This window comes from Sarcophilus harrisii, chromosome 2 (genome assembly GCF_902635505.1).
Source record: "Sarcophilus harrisii chromosome 2, mSarHar1.11, whole genome shotgun sequence".
Taxonomy (NCBI): domain Eukaryota; kingdom Metazoa; phylum Chordata; class Mammalia; order Dasyuromorphia; family Dasyuridae; genus Sarcophilus; species Sarcophilus harrisii.
In genome coordinates this window covers 174275311-174299516 of record NC_045427.1, presented here as the reverse complement: position 1 = coordinate 174299516, position 24206 = coordinate 174275311, and the positions used below count along the sequence as shown (strand labels likewise).

At 31.8% G+C, this 24206-nt stretch overlaps 1 protein-coding gene across 2 annotated transcripts in view; it reads right to left on the bottom strand.

The window, feature by feature from the left end:
* CSMD1 (CUB and Sushi multiple domains 1) overlaps positions 1-24206 on the bottom strand; it is a 2563917-nt gene that overhangs the window by 646618 nt on the left and 1893093 nt on the right. For both annotated transcript variants that reach the window (XM_031949178.1, XM_031949179.1), the window contains exon 11: positions 8705-8808. In XM_031949178.1, coding sequence (XP_031805038.1) covers positions 8705-8808 — 104 coding nt within the window. The remainder of the gene's footprint in view (positions 1-8704; positions 8809-24206) is intronic.

Below are 24206 nucleotides of genomic sequence, written 5' to 3'. Positions count from 1 at the left end.
GTCCTGGATTATTATGGACAGTTTGGGCTCCTCTGACATAAACTTCCAGAAATTAGGGTCATCTCTATGCTGTGGTGATGTACATGAACATTGCTTTAAGAGGAGTTAAAATTCCACATTTGCTGCTTTCTTCTTGTGTAATCCTGTGCAACTCATTTCACCTCTCTGGGCCTCAAGTTTCCTCTTCTAAAAAAATGATGTTAGAATCAATGACCACAAAGATGGCTTCTAAGTTTGTGATTCAATGATTCAAAAAATGTAAAATATCTTGTAGTAAGTGCATAAGAGAAATAAAAACAAAGTGTTATGATGTTTTTGAATAAGGAAAGGTTACTTCCAGATGGAGAATAAAGTAAGTCTTCATAGAAAACATGATATTTATATTTGGCCTAAAAGGCTCAATAGGATTTTGATTATTGGAAATATAGAGGCACATTGAAAAGAAAGTCTATTCAAGGCACAATATAGTTTAGCTGTAGTATAGAATAAATCACAAGTGCTAGTGTGAAATAAATCTGAAAAAGTAACTTTATAGAGGACTTGATCCTAAGATTAATTTGGACTTTACTCAGTGGGTTTTGGGAAAACATTCCACATTTTTAAATGGGAGCCCAATATGACAAGAGGTCTGGATGAGGAAAATTGATCTCACAACACTGTAGAATGTATTACAGGGGAAAAAACATTTTAAAGGTAGGAAGCCTGATCAGAACACTACTATAACATACAGGTAAAAACACAGTGAAGGTATGAATTGGGTAGGAGAAAATAGGAAACATGTCGGCAATTTTGTAGTGCCATTCTGTAGGACTTGGAGATAAATTAGTATGGGGGTGAAATAATGGAAAGAATTAATAGTAATTTAAAGGTTTCGAGGGTAGGTGACTGGAACATTCAGTGAGCCATGAAAACTAGAAACTAGTTGACTTTAATTTTTAAATGAGATATCTATGATAATACTCTCATGGGAATTTTGACTCCAAGGCTTGCTGGTTAAACTTATCACTGTATTAGAAAGAAAAAAAAACTTATAGATTTCTTAAGAGTTCCTTAGAGTTTATAAATTCAGACTGCTAAAGAGAGACTCACTGTATATTTTCTCACTCTTTGGAGAACTATAAAAATTGTCAAAGCATTGTTCAAACCTCATTTGAACTAACACCTAATAGCAAATTTTGGTAATAATATCACTTTGACATTTTGTTATTATCAACTTTAGTCATTTTAAAACCAGTATGTAGATCACTAAAGATTTATATTTTATCAGCATCACTTTGTAGTCACAAGAGTCCCACTATAAAGCCACTCTAAAAATCCAACTAACATATACTAAAAATGAATCATTTTCCCCTGAAATCTAGTGACAAAATGTTTAGTAATTTCACACTTTATGTTTATCTATTTGTGTGTTTGTGTATATACATATATAAATATACATATCTACATACATATCTACATATGAGCAGTTCAAAAGATAGATGTGGCCTGAAGGGTTGTAGTGTGCTGATTTGATAGGGGCTTTGTGTTTGACTTTTAAAAGAGCTGAAATAATCTTGAGGGTAAATATTAGGCATAAAAAACTTTCAACACTTCCCTAAGGTGAAAGTCTATGCAGCTCTTATAAGTCAATGGAGAATTGGGAGATGGAAATAGTAGTTCATAAAAGAGCCTAGCAGATGTTGTCAGTAGCTCTTATGGGAAATATCAAATGGCAGATTCAGAGACAGAGTAGTGTTCTAGAGTTGTTTTAGGCCTGAGGAGCATTATTTGTCCAATTATGTGTTTTTCCATATGCCCCTGTGTTTATGGAAAGATTTTACTAATATTTACATTGTTAATCTGTTTAATTAAAAAACTTTTTTGAATCAATAAATGTCAATGTTTGCATAGGTTAAAAAAATTGGATGAAATATTATGAGTTTTGATTTTAAACAGATGTTGTCCCAAAGCAAATCTTGTACATGAATATAGCTTTCAGGGGCCCAGTTTTGAAGAGGAAGTGACCACAAATATGTATGTTTTTAGTTTTCTTTTAAAATTATCTTTTCATTCTATTTAGTCAATTTCCATATTGAAGTCCTTTGATTCCTCATTATGATAAAAAGGTAATCATAGGTTCTCAAAATTTATGCCACAAAACCCAAGACCTGGTAACACAACCGAACTTTAATAAAAAGGATTAGAGAATCAAATTAAAAGATATTGCATCCCTCTTCTCTGAGCACAAGATTGATAAATTTCAGAAGTTTACCATAAAAACAGATATTTTAAAATATTTGTCCATGAAACACTTGTATCACAACAGCTGCATAAAATAGGTAGGACCTAATTGCTTTGTTATTAGATAGTCAGATCTCCTATCCTATACCTGAGAAGCTGATTATTTTTTACCCATATGAAATTTTTTTTTAGTAGATTGTACTCATAGTTCTATCCTGTTAAGGTGTTTTGGTATATGAACTCTATGATCAGTTAATAATTTTGTCCCTTTGGAATAGGAATGGGAAGGCAGTATTATAGAGCTATTCATTGTTTAATCTAAGGAGAACAAAACTTTTACTGATAGAGAGAGTATGTGTACTTTTTAAGTCATTGATATTTTGAATTATTGAATACTTATTTTATTTGCCTTACTAAATTGGGAACCCCCTTGAGGGCTCTAGTGGAGTGCACCAGGGTCCCCTCTTGGCCCAGTGTAATTTGACATTTAATTGATACAACAGATGAAAGCAGAGATGACATACTAAAGTTGAGAAGAATATTTAACTCACTGAATCAAAGAAAGTATACAAAAACAACTTAATAGGATAGAACCATGAGCTCAGTTTACTAAACTGAAATTTAACAGTGATAAATACATAGTCTTACATATGGATTTAAAAATTCAACTAAACAAATATGGGATGGAGAAGATAACAATAGAGTAATAGCAATAGGGCACTTTATGTGGGGTGTTGTAATAGAAGTGTTTTTTTTTTTTTAAACTATGTTTTATTTTTGTTTGTTTTTTCCCCTTTTTATTTTTTTTCTGATTATACATGTACTTTAATTTTTTTTTTAAATACACATTACTTTGTGAATCACATTGGGAGAGAAAAATTAGAACAAAAGGGAAAAGCCAGAAAAGAAAAAAGAACTGAAGAAAAAGAAAAAAAAAGTGAACATAGCATGTGCAAATCAACATATTTGCTGAGTGTTGATTTACATTCAGTCTCCATATACAAGTGTTTAATGGATATGATGCATTATTTAAAAGTCATTCATTAAATAATCTAATTATTATTATACTAACTCCTCATGGAGTCTGCAGTCCAGAAGCGTTTTTTACCATTTAGTTAGAGCACTCCAAAGACCAAAAGGGAACCATAAGAAATTTTGAGATAGAGAAGTTATATAATCATATTACTTCATTAAAATTGATCTAGTGGCTAGAGGAAAGATAGTTCTGAAGGGGCAAAAAGTATAGATACCAAGCTCTGTTAAAGGATTATTTTCACAGCATAGGCCAATTATAATGAGGATTTTTATTAGAGTGCTGGCAGGAGAAATATGAAGCATTTTAAAAACATAGGAAAAGATGTAGAATAACTAAAGTCCCTCAAAGAGCTTCTTAACAATTGTGGCTTAAGAGTTTGAAATTAGAATTATTCGGTATGTTGAATATATTTTTGAAATTATTAAATGTTTAAATATAGATTTAAAACAAAAAGAATACTTTGTTGAAATGAAATTATGATACAATATTATTGAGATAAAATTACTATATAATTATACTTTTAACACTTGAAAACTTGGTAATAGCGTATTTCAAAACCACAGCCATTATGACTTTAAGAACTTGGGAGGAGGAGGGAGAGAGGGAAGGGGAAGGAAACGTTATGTTTGAATCTATTTTACAATTCTTGGGCACATTTTTTTTTTTAGGATATAGACTTCATCTTCCTTGTAAGTTAAAACATTTTCATTGTTGTTTAGTTGTTTTCAGTCACGTCTAACTATTCATGACCCTCTTTGGGCTTTTCTAAGAAGATACTGGAGTGGTTTGCCATTTCCTTCTCCAGCTCATTTTATAGATAAGAAAACTGAGGCAAAAAGAGTATGATTTGCCAAAGGTTATGCAACTAGTAAGTGTCCTGGGTGTGAACTTAGATCTTTTTGGCTGAATGCCTCACACTGTACAGTTGTCACGTAGATGCCCAAGTTAAATCAAAAACTGAAAAGTATTTAAAGTTTATAATAACAAAGTAAAAATTTTAATAATTCATAGATTGAAAGCTGGAATCTAGTACAACTCCCTGATTTTATAGAAGAGGAAATTGAATCAGGAAGTAACTTGCCCAATGCCAAAAACTAGTAAATAGTGGGTGTGAAATAAAAGCAACAAACTATATCAATAACATTATATTGTTAAACTAATCCTTAATTCAACAACCCATAGAAAATCCATCCTCTTTTTCCTTCTCTGTCTCCCTCCCTCCCCTCTCCTCTCTTTCTGGCTCCCAATTACCTATTAAATTAATATTATTACCTACATTTTAAAAATTAGAAAATGTATCTCAAAGAGTTTAGATGACTTGCTCACTTAGCAAGTGACAAAGTTTGGACTGGAACTGACATCTCAAGTCCAGCCCACTAAACTCTGGGTAAGATAGCTTCCTTAGCTTGGTTTTCTGTAATGTTGTTCCTACTTGCCTTTTAAGTTTTATCTTACAGGGAAATCACTCTATTTTAATGGAAAGAAAATACTGGAATCAGAGGACCTTGGTACATATATAGATCTAATGATTCCTAGATATCTGATCATAATTTCCTCATCTGTAAAGGCAGAGAAAGAACAAGATGACTTCCATAATGTTCCCTTTCATCTCTTGATTTGATCCTAAAACCAGTTGTTCCGTGAACTTTGCTTGTGCTTAATTGTTAACAATTTTTGTTCATGCCATCCCCACTTCCTAGAATATTCACCTTTCCAAATCTTAATCTTTATCCTTCCAGTGCCAGATTAAATAGTTCATCTGCTCCATGAATTCTCTTGTCATTTCCCTATAGATTACTCTCTTTTTCTTCTTTTACAGCAATTACTACCCAAATAGGTCATTATCAGGAGCTAACACTGCTGCAGTGGTGAAAAAAAAAAAAGGTAATGCAATCTGAGGTTGCATTAATAGTAGGTAAAGCCTTCAGATCAAGGGCTGTGCAAGGTCACACTTCATCTATAGAGGAATTATATCTAAGCATTCATGTGCCTCAGGCAATACTGGGAAATTGCAGTCATAGTGGGTCACTATCAGTGAAAGCTTTGAGTCAGCACTGTAACCAACAATATAATTTATTACAAAATAAACACCCGTGTATAATGCACAACAGATTTTTATTATATCAAAAACGTGTATCCAATTGTGTCCCTCATTCCTCTTCCTTAGTGTTTACCTGTTATAAGTCTTATCCTAAGTCCTGACACTGATCTGAAGGATTGTGTTTCACTGTAGCTACCCCATTTTAAGAAATATTTACATATTGAAGGGAAAACCTGGGTTGTGAAAGGTCTAGAGACCAGGTCATTTAAAGAGAAACTCCTAAAACTTGGAATGTTTGACCAAATGAAGAGACAGATATAAAAGATTAGTGATTTTCAAATAATCACTTTCATATAACATATCATTTTCTATTCTTACAGTAGTCCTACTAGGAAGAGAAGAGATTTTCTTCATTTTATAGATAGTAATACTGAAGGTTAAGTAAAATCAATGAGCACTTATTTAATGTACCAGACACTATACTAAACTTTGAAGATCAGAGAGTTTTAAGTGACTCATCTATGTTTATCTAACTTTCAAGTGACTAGAATCCAAGTTTGATAATTCCTATTGCTAGGATATTTCTTTCCTTGTACTTCATATTTCAAGGTGACAGAAAAAACAAGATCATGCTCATGTGAGCAAAAGCATAGGATTCTTTTCAATGTATGATTTCTCTCATGTGCAGTTCAGCTGGTCAAATAGCTATAACTTTGGTCTGATAACGGAATGGCTGCCCTTCCCTCTTATGCTGCACTTCCCCATTCTGTATAATAGAAACATTATTACAGTGGAAAGCATACTTCAAAAGGCTTAGAAAAAGGACTTTGATAATCAACTTGTCCAACCCCTAGTTTTATAGAGAAGAAAACAAGAGTCACATGGAGGAAGGGACACACAAAAGATCACACAAGAATTTGAGTAGAGATTCTCTGATTCCAAGTCCACAGCTCTTTTCATTATGCTATATTCTCTGATAAACCTGATCCTTTCTTCTAGGCTTGCTAGTCAATGTTTCTCCTAAGTAGCCAAGTAATTGTCAGGTATATCTTGCCTATCTTGTCTGGTAGTGGTCCCCCAAATCATATGTCTGTGGGAATTTGTCATGCTTTCTGTCCCCTAGTCAAACAGTTTTTTTGGGTTTTCTCTGTAGAATTGAGGAGAACAAGTGACATCAAGTTATGACTGTCAAAAACAATTCATATTTCTATATTATTATAACATTTAATAGGCCTTTTCTCTCACAACAACCCTGTGAAATACGTGACATGACAATTAATATCCCTATTTCACAGATGGGAAATTAGGTCACAAAAAGCTTAAGTGATTGGCCCATAATCACATGGTTACTAAGAGTTGTAACTGGCATTCAAACCCAATCTCCAGATTCCAAAATATCACATTGTGCTACACCACATTATTTGTCAATATATCTGGAAAGGGTTCTAGTGGTGATTATCTTCTTTCTTCTAAGCCATTTCAGCTTACACATAAGCTGCCCAAGTTGGAGATTCATGTCTGTTGTCTGATGGAGAAGGATACATATTATCATAGAAGAATTGGTATATGAAAGAGTAATTTTATATCCTGCCCACTACAGCCAATAGGGTGAATATTACAGAGATATAACTCACTATATTTTAATTCAATATAATTCCCAATATTAATGGTATCTAAAAATTATTGTCTTGGCATATAGTGAATTTCACAACAGTATGAATGGTTAGAGAGAGAGCCCAGATGACAATCTGTCAGGGATTTTGTAGTGGTGATTTTTGTACTGGATAGTACTAAATGTACATTGTTTCCTTCTAACTTAAATATTTTGTGAATCTATGTATTAATTTTATGATAATAACAATAATATAGGATTTATGTAGTACTTTAAGGTTTAATGTTTTATCTCATTTGATCTTCATGACAATCTTAGAAAATAGGTGTTATTATTGTCCTAATTATAAAGATTAAAAAATAGAGACTAGAGTCACTTCTCTAAGGTCATATAGCAAAATAAATAACAGGCTGGATTCAAATTTTAATCTTGATATCAAGACTCTATCTCCTGTGCTAGTTATTACATATTTTCTTTTGTATTACATTCCTTAATGCTGGCACAGAGTAGGAGGTCCTCAAGAATTATTTACTGACTGAATTCAAATACAAATGATCCAACTTTTTAAAGGATTGGTATGATAAGTAAATACTACAATTTTCCCTCCTTGGGACATTTTGCTTTTTTCAACAGTTAATTAAAATTTTGTTACAACATTTACAAGAACATCTCAATTTGATCAGTTGCCTGTTAAGTTTTTCAGTATTTTTTAAGAGTTAAAGTTGTGAGACTGAGAACAGAGGTAAGCATCATTTACTGTCCACTGTTTAGTGAGATTTATCATAATATATGTTTTTCTACCATGTTAAAGGTGGGAAAGTGTTTCATATACATTATCTCACTTGAACCTCAAAAAGGCTTGACAATGTGAGTATTATAGTTTTTATTTTACCAATTTTACAGATGAGGAAACTGTAGATCAGATAAGTAAAAGAACTTGAGAGCCCACAGTTACATAAAGTGGAAGGATTTTCATCCTCATGCTTACAGAAATAAGAGTCTTGTTGTGGTAGTCCTGTTCTTGTTCAGGCAGCATGAATATGATAAAGAACCCTCCTGCCTCCCATAGTCAGCCCTTTTTCCTTTACACTTGTCATGTAAAGAATTGAGATTTGGAATTGAAGAAACTTAATTCAAATCCTAGCTATTTAGGATGTGGATAATTAATGGATACATGACTTAATCTCTCTTGGCCTCACATTTTGCTGATCATGTCAATGAAGGATTGAGCTAAATGACCTTTAAAAACTTATCTAGTTTTAAACTTGTAACCCTATGATGATTTTACTACTTTAATAAGTAAACTTATACCGCATTAGAAAAATGTGCATATCATTTTAGATTTTAGTTAAATGATATTCCAAGGAGATTTAGTTAAAATTTTACTATGCTAAAATTTGTCATTTTTTTAAACTTAATAGCTCCTAACTTAATTTGTTAGAAGCATACCTTTAATATAAAAAAGATTTATTTATTCATACATTTATGTAGCAAAGATTTCTTGAAATTCTATCATGAACAAGGCCTTATGCTAGGAACTACAGGAGACGTAAAAATGAAGGAATCATTATCCCTGTCTTTTTAAACTCATTTAGCTTTTGTCCTATTAGAGGAATACAATTTCAAGCCTTTAGACAATATTGGAATTTTAACTCTTATTTCATAGGCAACCTTGTTAATAAAAGTTATCACACAACTGAAAATAATTTTAAATTCCCAAGTATTCATACACATGTAAACCTATGCAAAGTATTTAATTTACTGTACAAAAGTTGAATTTTTAAGATGTACTTACACATATAACACTGTTCTAGTGTCACCTACTTTCCCAGCATCTCCTACTGTTAGAGTGTCATAGCCTCTTTCCAATTCAAACTCTTCAAAGGCAAGCTTGATGACCTGATAGAAAGACCAAAAACAAAACAAAACAAAACAAAACAACAAAACCTTGTTATTTGAAACTTATTTTTATTGAAAAAATTTATTCAATTAAATTACTGAATCAAATTATTATTTTCATTCCTTCATGTAGAGTCCTTTCAAATATGAGCATGTTACATCCTTAAAATTAACTTATCATTTATATAGAGCACTATAAGATTTGCAAAATGCTTACATGTTACCTCATTTGATCTTAAAACAACCCTTTGAGGTTTCATAGATGCATCATGCTTAATATCAACACACATATTATTTGAATATAAGCACATTATTTTTGCTGACATTATATAAATTGCTCATTTACTGTTAAGGTTCTTAACCTGGACCAGTGATAGATTATTCTGGTCTATAAGAAAAACATATATGTATGTATATGTACATACACATACAAATATACATATATGCATATATATATCCATACATACACATGCAGGCACTTATATACGTACATATACATGTATATATGTATACACAAATACATGCATAAGGATGTTTATTTTTACTCATCTTTAACTGGCATTTTCTTCAATACTTTTTTATTAAGTAAATTTTTCTAATAATTGGGTAATATGCTTCACCAGACTGTAAAGATTTCTATGATATACACAGAGGTTAAGAATCCCTGACCTATAGAAAATTACCTTATAAAATTCTGAGCTGTCACTACTTCTTTTCAAAATATCTTTCTCCAGTTACTCAGATAAAATTCAACATTTCATATTATTTCTATTAAGCTCTTGGCATGTATCAGATATTTAATGACATGTTTTAAAATAAAATTTATATGGCTTCAAAATTTATGGCTAGTTAATAACAAAATAATGAGTTAAGATGAGAAAAAAAAATCTATGTTTCTAAATAACTGGATTCCCCCCCCAAATTGAATGACCATATTGATTATTTTAGTGTCAGTTAGCTATAAGATTAATGAAAATAAAAAGAAAATATTGCTGACCTTACATTGACTAGCTTTTGTGCCTAAGTATTGTAAGCACAGAATAGATTGAAGGAGTTATATAATGAGAAATTTGCAGGTGAACCTGGAATATGGTTTTATCTGAATTGATGGATACATTCCTGAAGGGACTTCTTGACATTTGGTTTTGTATTCAGCTTATTTGCTCCAGAAAGAACACTTTGACATGACGATTGATATCTATCATGTCTAGAGTAGACAGTGTTCTGTCAGATGAGGTGAGAAAGTTATATGAAGATTTAAACTAGTATATGTAATAGAACAGGCCTCTTGAGATGGCAATATATAAACTGTCTACCTACTTCACTAAGAAAGTACACTTGACAATTGGTGTTTCAAATCTAATTCAAGACATTTATCCTCATTTTCAAAGATTGTTAAGGCCAGGGTAACTCAAGAAGGCTCTAAGATTTATCTTTCTCTTTTCAACCCAACAGTCTTTCAATCACACACACACACACACACACACAAAAAAAAAAAAAAAAAAAAAAAAAAAAAAAACCAACAACAATAGAAATCCTATTGTCACATTTTAATAATGGTGGGTCTCTGGTAGAGAAAAGTACTATTTTAAATTGTCATTTGTTTTATTTAACAATATTCAAGAGAAAAATAAAATTAAAATTTTCTAAGAAATAATAATTGTAGTAGCATATTTCTAGGGATGGAATTGGCTTTCTTTTAATAAAAGTCATGTGTATAAAGCATTCATTCAGCAGCCACTTATTAAGATCCTACTATATACCAGGTCCTATGCTAAGTAGATAACAGAGTGAAAAATGGAAGATTATCTTCTCTTAAGAAACATATTGATTACAGAGAAGGGAAGAAATAATATTCAAAAAGAAAATTAAACATAAAATATATACAAAGGAGATAAGGAGAATTTTTTGAAGAAAAAAATAATAGCAATTAGGAAGATCAGGACAAACCTCATACATTTGAATTTAAAGAAAAATATTTCTGAAGTGTCTTTTTTTATGTCTGAACCTGTGCTATATAAATTCAAACAAACAAAAACAGTACCTGCTTTTTAATGAACTCATATTATAACAGAGAAGTACTGGAAAGGAGAGCTGGAAACAGGGGATCATAAAAGGGCCCATTCAGGACATGATGAAATGAATGCTTATCTATAAAAGCCTGGTATTCCAAAGACAAGGTACAAGTTTCTAACAAAAAGTTTCTAGCATCCATGAGGATGAAGGTTGGAGTAAAAATATCATGGTATGTGGTATAGAAATGGACATGAAGGAAGAGCAAAGTGGACAGATTTGTGCTTGAATAATATAAATGTGAATGCCATCTGGAGATAAATTAAGAAGCTACTGCAATAATTCAGGCAAGAAATAATAAGGACTTGATGCATAATGGTGGCTAAGAAGAGATGGATACAAAAAGTTGTTGTTGAGTTAGAATCAAGAGATATAACCTGATTGGACATGAAAAAGCAAAGAAGAGCAGAAGAACTAAGATAGGAGTAGACACTAGACAGATCTCCTACTATGATGCTTGATCATGTTTTGGATATATTGGATGCTTAATGGTTATGCCAGAATAACATGTTAATCAAAGAATTTTGTTTGTTTCTTTGCTTTTGTTTTGTTTTCATTTTTACTGGAGATAATTGGTATTGAAGATACATAAAATCTACTCATTGTTGCTCAAGTTAGCTAAATACAGAGAGGTTTATGATTAGTACCCTGACAACTAAATGATGAATTCTTTAGCCATGGCAAAACACATAAGTGTGTGTGTGGGGGTGGGGAGGGAGGGGGAGAGAGCTTCTCTCATTCTATTATGATTTATTTTTATTACTGTGTAATGGTGTGGCAGAATGAAGAAACAATTTGAAATACTCCTACCTGATCTTTTCAAATAATCGGTTGATACCTCCAAAAATGTGAAAGGAAAAATAAACAGCAAGTAAATTGACCTTGAATTTTGTCATCTCCTATAGGTCTAAATAATAAAAATCAATGACCACAATATGCAAACCACCAATCCACAGGAATTAATTACTTACCAAAAAGCTAATCTTTCCAAACAGAAAAAGAAGCCAAGGCCAACACCAATTTAATGAACTATCTACAAAACACAATGACAAATAATACTAAAAAAACATAAGCCACTTTGCTTCATAAAGAAGCTAAAATCAATATTGAAAACAAATTTCAAGGAAGCTTGACATGAGATATTAAGATTTAATCCCCAAAACACTTAGAGACAAATCTATAATGCCAATGGATAGAAAAGGGAAAAGATTTGTCAGTTTTAAAATTACCTAGCTATACAATCAATGGGCAATGGAACTACCATAACTGATCTGATATGCCTAATGCAAAGCAGCACAGGGGAGTAGAAATAAAACTAAATTTAACCTCACAGAATCTGATGTCAAGAACCTAATTCTGTGATTTGATACTTTTGTGACTTTGATCAAGTCATTTGGTTTTGTCTTAACCTAAGGATTTAATCTGTCCTTTAGTTTCCCCATACATTAGATCAAAATATCAAACTAAATAACTACAGTCACTTTCCAATTTTAATTCTACCATTCTACCCTGATGGTCAATATAAACTAATAAAAGTGGTTCTTAAGAAGACAAAGAAGAGAAGAGAAATTTAGTCCAAACAGATACACACAGAAGAACTACATAATGGAAGTAATGCAATCTTGAAACTATTGAGGGGTCATTTTATGGAATATTAAGATATCAATCTTATCTCCCAGTCAATTAATTTCTTTACCCATCATTACCTATATCCTTAGTATTCCTCAACTATCCATCAGTACGGTCTTATACAAACTCTTACCAGCACCCACAAATCTGTCACTTTTATTATCTTAATTTTTTCTAATAGCATTTTATTTTTCCAAATACATGTAAAAGTAGATTTTAACATTTATTCTTGTAAGACTTTGTATTTCAATTTTTTTTTCTCTCTCCCTCCCTTACCATCTCCCTCCCCAAGAAAGCAAGAAATTTGGATTATCTTAATTTCTCAAAGTTACACCTGAAAACAAGATCACAAGAAGATCTATGTGCTGAAAAAAGAAAGACAAAAAATAAAGAATTTCTGTCCCCAAGGAGCTTAACGTCTCTATGAGAAAAAGTATTTTTATTTATTGAGGAAGGGAAATTGGTCTGATCAGAGGATAAAGTTAAAATTATGAATATATTTAACAAATACTGAATAGGCCATTTTGAATAGGTTATTTTGAAGCAATGGAGAAAAGGTTAAAAAATTCATCTGGAGTCAGAATTTGTAGGATTTTGAATGTTAGTCTGAGAATTTGTCATTAGATCATATAATGTAAAGGAAAAGATCCTCAGAGAGGCCAAAAAATGTAACAAACCAAATGCCTTTTTTTTTTTTATCCTTGGGGGAAAAAAAACACTGAGAGAAATTCTCCTGAATTATCTGACCATTTCCCTTGTACCTGATTTAAGATTCACAAAATGTCAAACATCTGCTCTTCAAAATAAATATGGAATACATTAATCTTGTTATTTGAAAATCATACTAAAAATAGTGTTGCAGCCATCATATTCTATTAAAAATAAAAATCAGTACAAATTGCAATGTTTTGTATGAATATATTATTTTAGCAATTTGATTTGAAACAGGTGCATGATATTATAGATATTCCAGACTTTCCAGGATAAATATTGAATATTAAAATAGCACCTGAAGATAGTGTTATTTTGAATGTTCTTGCTCATGAACTATTTGGCATCACTTAAGTGATTAGAATAGATATACCAACCAGTAAATTAATCAATTAAAGAGCTAAATTTGGACCCTTAACACAGGAGATAATCACTATTATATCCCAACATGGTTACATGGCCTCAGTATGTTCTTAGGCTATCTACCTCAGGAGTAAGGCTCTGAAAAACCATTTTTATTGAACATTAATATTAGATGGTTTATGATGAGGTATAATGGATCTTTCATCAAGGTTTAGACATTTTATCAGGGAAACATTTGAAATGAGGGAGAGATGTTAGTTAGAGAATTGAATTTAGTCAATATTTTCTTTGACCCTTACTTTCAGTAGGAGTGATCATACATTAACATTTTAAGTTTAAGGTTAGGATAGTATATGTATGTGTGTGTGTGTGTGTGTGTGTGTGTGTGTGTGTGTTCTTTGAGACGATAGCCTTATTCAGTCCTGAGACTAAACCATAGATCCATTTTCCCAGTAAATCTCTCCTGCCCAGTATGGGGGTCATATCACAGATTTAAAAATTTGATGACTTACAAAGAGAAGCAAATACAATAAGGATTCCCTATGATGTAGAGCATTAACAATGACCATATTAGCAGGAATAACAGATGTCTCAGGTGAGAAGTATGGAAACAATTCACATAAAAGTCTCAAAAGAAACAGAATTTGGGTTCAGCTTATAGGCAGATAGATAAGGCAAAGAGTTGAAAACATACAAGAAAAAACAAAACAAAACAAAACACCAAACCATTAAGTATATCAGTTATCATTGTTAAAAGCCATAAAATGTATAATTCTGCTCTATTCAGAGCTTATATAATTGAATATTTTATCCCCCATGACTATCACCCCCATAATTACAAATGATTTGAAGTAAATTGAAGGATGTGACCTCATTTTATAATTCAGATTCTTATACTTTTATAAATAAGGATTATCACTTTTATGAATTTTATTACAATAGTACTAGATAATATTTTTGCAACCACAGACATCTAGATGCTGCTACCAGGAGAAAAATGTTTGACATATCTGGACCCACTTTCTTTATTTGCATGATAAAAAGATGGGATTAGATATGATCTTTAGGATCCTTTTCAATTGTAACTCTCATGACCCTATAAAATTAGTTCACTAGAGTTGTGGGATGAGTCCCTATATCCTATCCATAGTAATTCCATATTATAATAGTTGCTAACAATGTAATAATATTGTTAGATACAGTTATCTGGTCAACAGAGATTTTACCATATCATCATCTAAAAGAAATTAGAATATTACAACATGAATTTGTGAAATGAAGCATCTCAATAACAAGAAAATCAAATGTAAATTACTTCTTTGAGAAATATTTTCTCTCAGCTAACAAATCATTCCCTGATGCCCCCAATTAGTGATCATTCTGTCTTCAATTTTTTTTTCTACTATATTTCTGTACATTTCTGTACATGCATCCTTTTATTCCTTCTCATCTCCTGAAATGATATTCCCTGGTTTCTATCCAAATACAATTGAATATTTTCTATCTCCTACCGAAATCCTCTTTTCTGTATGATCTTTTGTTGTGCCACAGTTCCCTTTTAATGTCCTGACCCGGTTTCCTTAATTGTCCTATTCCGTTACTCTGCCTCAGGTTATAACCATTCTCTCTTAATGTTTGATAGGATAAAGGTTTTATATCTTAGACCTCAGGCTATAATCATTTCTTCTTAATGTTTGATGGGATAAAGGTCTTATATCTTAGACATCATTAGAATATGAGGAGACTCTTCAGTACCTCCCTCCATTATATCATCCTAGGTGCCTGCCTCCATTATATCATCCTCATCCTAGGTCCCTCCCCCATTAGGTCAACCCTATCCCAAGTACCTCCCCCTTTTTGTCACCATTCTTGTTATCCAATAAAAGAATCTTGTATCTGACATTCACTGCTAGATTCTTGGAGAGGATAGTCTCATTCAGCCCTAGGACTAAACCATGGATCCATTTGGTCCCAGTAAATCTCTCCCATTAAATAAAATATTGAATTGTTTTCTAATCACTATCCTGCCTCAGTTTCTCTGGCATTATACTTTCTGTCTTCTGCTTCTGACAGTTTTTATTACATTCTCTGAAATTAGTTTATCTTTAAATTCATTTACATTTATACATTTTTTCCCCTCTGATAGAATATAAACTCCTGGAAGGACAGATTATTTTATTTTTATCCATTTTTTCCATAGCATCAAGGTACTCTGACATTAATAAGTAGATATTAATAAGGAAGCAGCTAGGTGCCTCAATGGATAGAGTGCTGGGACTATTGAGTCAGAAAGATCTGAGTTCAAATTTGCCTTCAGGTATGTATTAGCTGTGTGACCCTAGAGAGGGTCAAAATTTAACTCAACCCCAGTTTGCTTTAAAACACTGGAGAGACTAATGGCAAAACATTCCAATATCTTTGCCAAGAAAATCCTATGGATAGCATTGATCAATGGCGTCACAAAGAATCAGACATGACAAAACAACAGTAGACATTACTAAATGCCTTTTGATTAATTAGTTTGGTGAACATTTTAATTTAAGGTTACAACTGTGTTCTCCACTGATATTCTTGCCATATCAAAAGACAGCAACACCTCAGTTCAGACAACCAAGGACAAAACCAATTTAAGACTTAAATTATTATAAAGATGTTAGAAGTATTGTTGCCTCACAAAAATGATAATAAGGCATATAGAGGAAAATCCATTAGCAAAAAGCCTAATGTAGAGGGAAATAAAGTTAAATCACCCCAAATATTTGAAGGTGAAATTTCAAAACAACTTAGAAGTCAGTGAGAAGTGTGGTCAACATTTCTGTGGGAAATTATCTTAATGTTCAATAATCACAGAATGACCACTTCATATTATAGACCTATTGGAACAATAAGATGAAAAAAGCCAGTAAAGAACTGTGTAGATCAGATGTCTTGGTTTTTCTATGATGAATTCAGAGAAGCATATAAGGACTTTTATTTTTAAAAAATGAGCAAAGGCAATGACATATACAATTTCTACATAAACTGGAGAAAAACATTTCATAAAAATTTCAAAAGCAGATCTTGCAAAATAACAAAGAACCATCTTGATCCCAAAGAAGATAAATGACAGCACATCTTCCCTCCCCTACTCCTTTAAACACAGAGGGAGAATAGAATTTGCAGATTGAGAACATAGCATATAGTGTCAATTTATGTGTGTTTTTTTTTTTGATACATTGATTTGTTTTGCTTATTTTTTTTCTTTCATTCCTCTTTTTTATTAAAACAAATTAAGGAATGATTTTCTGAGAGTAAGAGAGATATAGTGAGAAATCTAGATCATAAATGATATCAATAAAATCTATTAAAAAGAAAAAAAGAAAGATTTTTATTTATAAGCAAATAAAATAATGTATTTTAAGAAATATTATGAAAGCCACATACAAAGTTTGATAGATACAATAGTTAACTGCTGGAAACTAGAGAATATATTTTATGGGGTTGATTGCAAATGAGCAACTCATAGAAATTTCATAGAAATTGCCAAATCTATAAATCTGAAAATTTGTAAGAAATATTTCTCCCATTCTCTATTTTAAAAGAAAGTCTTCTTGATTTTGTGATTCCATTTATCCAGGATCATTTATCCAGTAGTATCAATTAATATAGCATTTATATAATTTTAATAAGAAATGAGGATTAAAAATGAAATAATAATTCAATATTTCCTTAGTAAGAAGAAAGTAGCAGAGTTTATGTACCTGAGGGAGTTATAGATGAGCTTTATTAGAAGTAAGCTAAACACATACATGACTGACATAGTGAAACCAATGAAATTAGAAATGAATTTTCTAAAGAATTAATGAATTAGTATGGTTACATTAATCTATATACCTGTGATATTGTTGTGCCACAGTTCTCTTTTAATGTCCTGACCCAGTTTCCCTAATTGTCCTATTTAATTACTCTGCCTCAATTTATAATCATTCCCTCATAATGTTTGATGAGATAAAGGTCTTTATCCATTTTAGACATCATTAGAATATCAGGAGCCTCTCCAGTACCTCCCATTATTTCATCCTAGGTGCCTCCCCCCAATTAGATCATCCCCATCAAGATACCTCCCCCATTATGTCATTATTCTTGTTATCCTATAAAAGAATCTTGTATCTGACATTCACTACTGGATTCTTTGAGATGATAGTCTCATTCAGCTCTGGGACCAAACCATGGATCCATTTGGTTCCAGTAAACTCTCCATTTAATAAACTATTAAATTGTTTTCTACTCTCTATCTCAGCTCTGGGACCAAACCATGGATCCATTTGGTTCCAGTAAACTCTCCATTTAATAAACTATTAAATTGTTTTCTACTCTCTATCTTGCTCAGTTTCTCTGATATTAAAACTCTCCATTTAATAAACTATTAAATTGTTTTCTACTCTCTATCTTGCTCAGTTTCTCTGAGCAAGAAGAATAAATATTATTATTACAATAATATTTAAAAAGACTTTTATTATTACTCAGTAAGCAGTTCAAGATGAAAGAAAAATGGCTTAAAATAATCTCAAGAAAAAGCAAAAATTTCTTAGCTGGGTTTTGAAGAAATGATTATTTAGACAGTTCAGATCCCTTCTAGGTTTGTTTGGGTTTTCAGTGTTAAAATGGAAAAAACAAAAACAAAAACAAAGAAATTGTTGCTTTTCTAAGAAGAATGGAAGACAAAAAGCAAAATAAAATAGTCTTTTAAACTGGGGCTTTTATGGGGGGGAGGAGGGTTATAAGATACTAAATAAACATTTACAAGGCATAGGATTATAGGATTAGGTGTTATGTTGTTGACTTAAATGGAACAAAGGAGTTCTCTTTCATCATCCTAAAGATATATATATATAGAGAGAGACCTCTAGGATTATCCTTTGGCCTGTCAACAAACATTTATGTTGCTACTGTTAGTAGACTCTGGCAGGATATAACACAGTCCTTGACCTTAAGGAGCATAGAACTTGTATAAGTTCTTAGAACTTGTATAAGACAAGAAAATCTGGAATGTAAAATATTGCACAATAAGTATATTAGGGAAATCCAAAAGTAAATGATATAATTGTGCCTTAAAGTGAAGTTCAGTAGTGACAATTTGGGGGAGGTACTATTCAAGTTCATCTAGAAAAGGTAGGATTTGAACATTAAAAGATTAAGATGGAAGCCATTTTAATTCTAGGCATGAGCAACAAAATGATTAAAAACATGGAGATAGGAATCCAACGAAATTGCACTTACTGATATGCATTAGCTATGAATGCATCTTGAGGACTTAGGATAAGGTGGGATAGAAAAGGGTGTGTACTTTTATGAGAGTGGGACAAGATGTGCAGATTAATGGGCAAAGGATAAAAGATAAGGTGGAGTGCAGAGTTATGATAGTGGGATAAGGTGTATAGATTAATGGGGAAGAGATAAAGTGGGGGAAAGACTAGCATAGGATAAGGTGGGATACAGAAAGGTATTTAGATTAATGGGAATGGGATAAAGAGAAAGGAAAAGGATAGGAAGAGAAGATAAGGGAAGGATTCATGGGGAGGGAAGGAAAGGGAGGGTAAGTAATAACAAAGTTAGTTAAAGATTAGAACTGAAGAGTTATCAGGAATTGGACTCATGAAAATGTTTAGTTTCCTTTTTTCAGTTTTTCTTTTTCTGTTTTGATTTTTTTTTCTTATTTTTTATTTAATTTTATTTTTAAAATAATAGTTTTTTTATTTTCAAAATATATGCAAAGATAGTTTTTTGACATTCACCCTGATAAAACCTTGTTTTCCAAATTTTTCTCTGTCCTGTCACCCAACCCTCACCCCTAGACAGCAAGTAATCCAACATAGGTTAAAGATGTGCAATTCTTCAAAACATATTTCCATATTTATCATGATACACAAGAAAATGCATTTAATTTTAAATAATAATAAAAGAAAATCCCAGATAGGGTCACAAATGGCCTGGATAAGACTGAATAAAAAGCAGCAGTGGTTGCATTAGAATGTAGAGAGCTATGACTGCAGTTTAGTGAAGTTTACTCCCAAGGAAATAGGGAAAGACTGAAGAGTTTTGAATAAAATAGTAACATGAGCTGATCTATGTATTCACTATTAAGTAAATTTGTTTTTGCAAACAAAAGAAACAGAGTAGACTACCTAAATAGATTCTATGTTTATTCTTTTTTATTCTTGGTCTTTCAATATTTGTCAAAAATAAATTGTGAAATGTCATTTTTTTTCTTCCAGAAATATATTTTGGAGGACTTAGAGAGTTAGAAGAATTAAGTTTTAATCTAATATAATTTGGATGGTATGCCAATATAAAGAAAGTTTAAAACATTAAACTGAGGAAAATAGATAACTTTTAATTTTCTTTAGCACATACACATTTTTGTGTAAGAGGGTGTATGTGTATGTGTGTGTCCACAGAGAGAGGCAGAAAGAGAGAGAAATAGAGAGACAGACAGAGAGAACAGGGTTTAGACAACTAGTAATGACATTTCTGACAGACAGGTCTGTTCTCGCTGACATAAGTTTTTCTCATCTATGCAAAATATGTGAAGATTATTGCTAAGATTCTTAGCAATTTAGTGAAATTTTGTGGGTCTTTATTTAATATTATTTATAGGGGTAATTTAAAATATAAACTTAAGGTTAAATATGCAAGAATTAATAATTAATTCAGGGAATAAGAATGTCATGATTTTGTTTTCAAAATTGATCATTACATTTTTTTTGAAATGTTTAAATTCAGAGTTCAAATTCTGCCTTTGACATTATACATTTCACCTTGAGTAAGCCATCTTGGTCTCCTAATCTATAAAATAAGAATGTTGCTAAATGTCCTCTGAGGCCTTTTTCATTCTAGATTTATTATTGAAAGATTAAGGCAATGTTTTATGTTTCCTCATATATTTCCTGAAAGAAAATAAAAACATTCAAAATCATTTCATTGACATTAAAGTTTTTATAAAGTACTCATTACATGTGCAGTGTTTGTTTTTTGTCACAGTTGATGATAAAAGGAAAAAGTGAATATAGTATTGTCATTTTCCTAAAGAAAAACAAGCTAAAATTTAATCCTATTTTTCCTTTATCCTATTTAAAATTATGATAGTTACTATGATTCAGTGGAAAGAAACAACAACTAAAATATTAATGTGGAATTTTAAATGGAAACAAAAATTTGGGGGACTATTGGAACTTTTTAAATAAATGAAAACATAAAATGTAATGCATAGGTATTAATGATATAGTTTCAGTGGAAATGTAACTTCCTACAACTAAATAATAAATAAAAAAGAACCACTCAGGGGCATAGGGATTGGGAAAGTACTCGTGATTTACTTGGTATAGGGAGCTTTTGATGAGGAATTTTCACTAACAATGAAGCTCAGCATCATCCCTACATTTTAAAATCTCAAAATATTCCTTAGAGCTTTGAGTGGTTAAGCAATTTCACTGATGTCACAAAGCCAGCATGTATTACAGATAGTTTTGAACCTAGGTCTTCCTGATTCTCTTTAATTATAACAGGCTACCTCTCATAGGATTTAAAATCCTAAATACAATATATCCTAAGGTCAGCAGGCTTCAGACTAGTTGGGAAAAGCTATTAAAATAATGAGAGAGTGAACACATTGTATAGATTAAGAAAGCTGAAATTGTTGCCAATAGTCCAAACAGAGATACCAGTTCTCTCATGTTTTGGGGCTTCCTGCTGGCAGTTGACAAAAACAAACAATTGCTGTTTCTACAGTAGTAGTTAGAATGTAAGCTCATTGAGAGTAGGGTTTTTTGGTCCAGTTCTTGTATTTGAATCTCCATTATTAATATATTTTCTGGCAAACAGTAAATATTTTTTTTTCTTTTTTTTTTTTTTTTTAATTTATTTAATAGCCTTTTATTTACAGGATATATACATGGGTAACTTTACAGCATTAACAATTGCCAAACCTCTTGTTCCAATTTTTCACCTCTTACCCCCCCCCCACCCCCTCCCCTAGATGGCAGGATGACCATTAGATGTTAAATATATTAAAATATAACTTAGATACACAATAAGTATACATGACCAAAACATTATTTTGCTGTACAAAAAGAATCAGACTCTGAATTATTGTACAATTAGCTTGTGAAGGAAATCAAAAATGCATGTGTGCATAAATATAGGGATTGGGAATTTAATGTAATGGTTTTTAGTCATCTCCTAGAGTTCTTTTTCTGGGCATAGCTAGTTCAGTTCATTACTGCTCCATTAGAAATGATTTGGTTGATCTCGTTGCTGAGGATGGCCTGATCCATCAATGATGATTGTTGGAGGGGATGCGGGAAAACTGGGACATTGATGCATTGTTGGTGGAGTTGTGAACTAATCCAACCATTTTGGAGAGTAGTTTGGAACTATGCTCAAAAAGTTATCAAGCTGTGCATACTCTTTGATCCAGCAGTGTTACTGCTGGGATTATATCCCAAAGAGATTATAAAGAAGGGAAAGGGACCTGTATGTGCACGAATGTTTGTGGCAGCCCTTTTTGTGGTGGCTAGAAACTGGAAACTGAATGGATGTCCATCAGTTGGAGAATGGCTGAATAAATTGTGGTATATGAAAATTATGGAATATTACTGCTCTGTAAGAAATGACCAACAGGATGATTTCAGAAAGGCCTGGAGAGACTTACACGAACTGATGCTGAGTGAAATGAGCAGGACCAGGAGATCATTATATACTTCAACAACAATACTAGATGAAACAGTAAATATTTTAAAAATATTGATTTATATTAGTATTTACTCATGATAGTCTGTATGTACAGGAGGCTTGTGTATAAAATAATGTAATATCTTTGAGAAAAGGAACTATTTAATTTTCAAAATTTTTTATACACAGCTACCCCCAAATCTAGCAAATATTGCTAGATATTGCATATTAGCAGATGCTGCTTATTAGAATTGCTTAATGAATGCCTTTTGAATTGAATTTTTGTTAATTTGCAAGGCAAATTATATATATATATATATATATAATTCTTCTTTGTGGCAGGACTCTAGGACACCAAAAACATTGAAGGATTTGGTTGGAGATTATGCTATCTTACAATGTAACTATTACATACCTTCATGATGCTTTTTGAGTCCTTCTCTGGTTCATTGTACTAGTATATATCAAAAAAACTGAGTGGCATCATGAATAGAATACCAATCCTAAAGTGATAAATGTTCAAATTCCTGAGTTCAAATCAAGCCTTAGACATTAACTAGTCGTATGACACTTGGCAAGTCCCTTAATCCTATTTGCCTCAGTTCCTCATCTGTTAAATAAGCTAGAGAAGAAAATTACAAATAACTCCAGAAATTTTGCAAATAGATTTCCAAGTAAGATCATAATGAGTCAGATATGACTAAAATAACTGAGCAAACAGTATATGTAATGTGTACTAGTGTGTGTGTGTATATAAGTACATTACAGCTAGCATATATAGTCAGAAGTTGTGGGAGCCTAGCAGCCAAAGATTTTGGGAAATTGACAAAATGAAAAAATAGAGGAAGGATAACAAGTATAACCCAAGGTTTTATAGGATTTTAATAAGTGTCGATGAGAAGGGAAGATATTCCCAGCTGTTGGAACAGCATTATCAAAATCAAAAGATTAGAACTGACATTCAATAATAAAAAGACAGGTTTATCTACAATTGATAGGTTTACGTTTCAAGTTGATTTACTTTTCAAGATTATTCAACTTAAGGATGCATTAGCACTCTAGCCAAGCATCATTAGGATCTGTATTAGTTTTTTCATCTGTAAAAGGATGAGCTTGGTGAAATGACCTCTGAGGAACTTCCCAGCTGCAACATTTTTTGGTTCTATATCATTATATTAAGTACCCAAGTTAGTTAGATCTGATTAGTCTGAAGGGAGTTGAAAAGAGAAGAATTGGAGCTACAAATCCTCATTTCCTTATGTGAATCTCAGGAAATTTCCATTTTCAAGCACTGGAAGCACTTATAAAATTTGTAATTGGCAGGGCTTTAGTTTCCAGACTAACTAAATAATGGCTTTTTATTAGTTGGCAAGAAAAATACAGAGGTTTATTTAAAGATCTTCGCTAAGGAGAATGTTTTCAATCACAGAAAAAAAGTAAGAAATTTCCAAAATAAATTAGGTATATTAGTTCTTAAAGAGAATTGTTGACCAAAGTTGAAAACACACTACATAAAAGTAGTATCCATTTTGTATAGAAAAGAGATCATTTCTGCAGATCTGGGTATATAACACAAGCTTGGTTCAGATTAGTGTGACTAATGAATCCCCAGAAGTGACTGCATGATTCAAATTCACTTTGAGTATATCCATTGGGCTGGAACCAATTACCATATTTTACATAATTATAAGTTCAAATAGTGAAAGCTCAAATATAAGCTACTGCATCAAAAGATTCATTATTCACACTAATTAGGACCTAGCTGTATGTAAGAAATTGGCAGAATTTCAGATCATATCTTTGTATACAGAGGTTGTTAATAAAGGATCACAAAGTAAACAAAATAAAATGATGATAAGGAGGAGGAGCATGATGATGATGCAGACACTTGTATAATAATTAATGATAGCAAA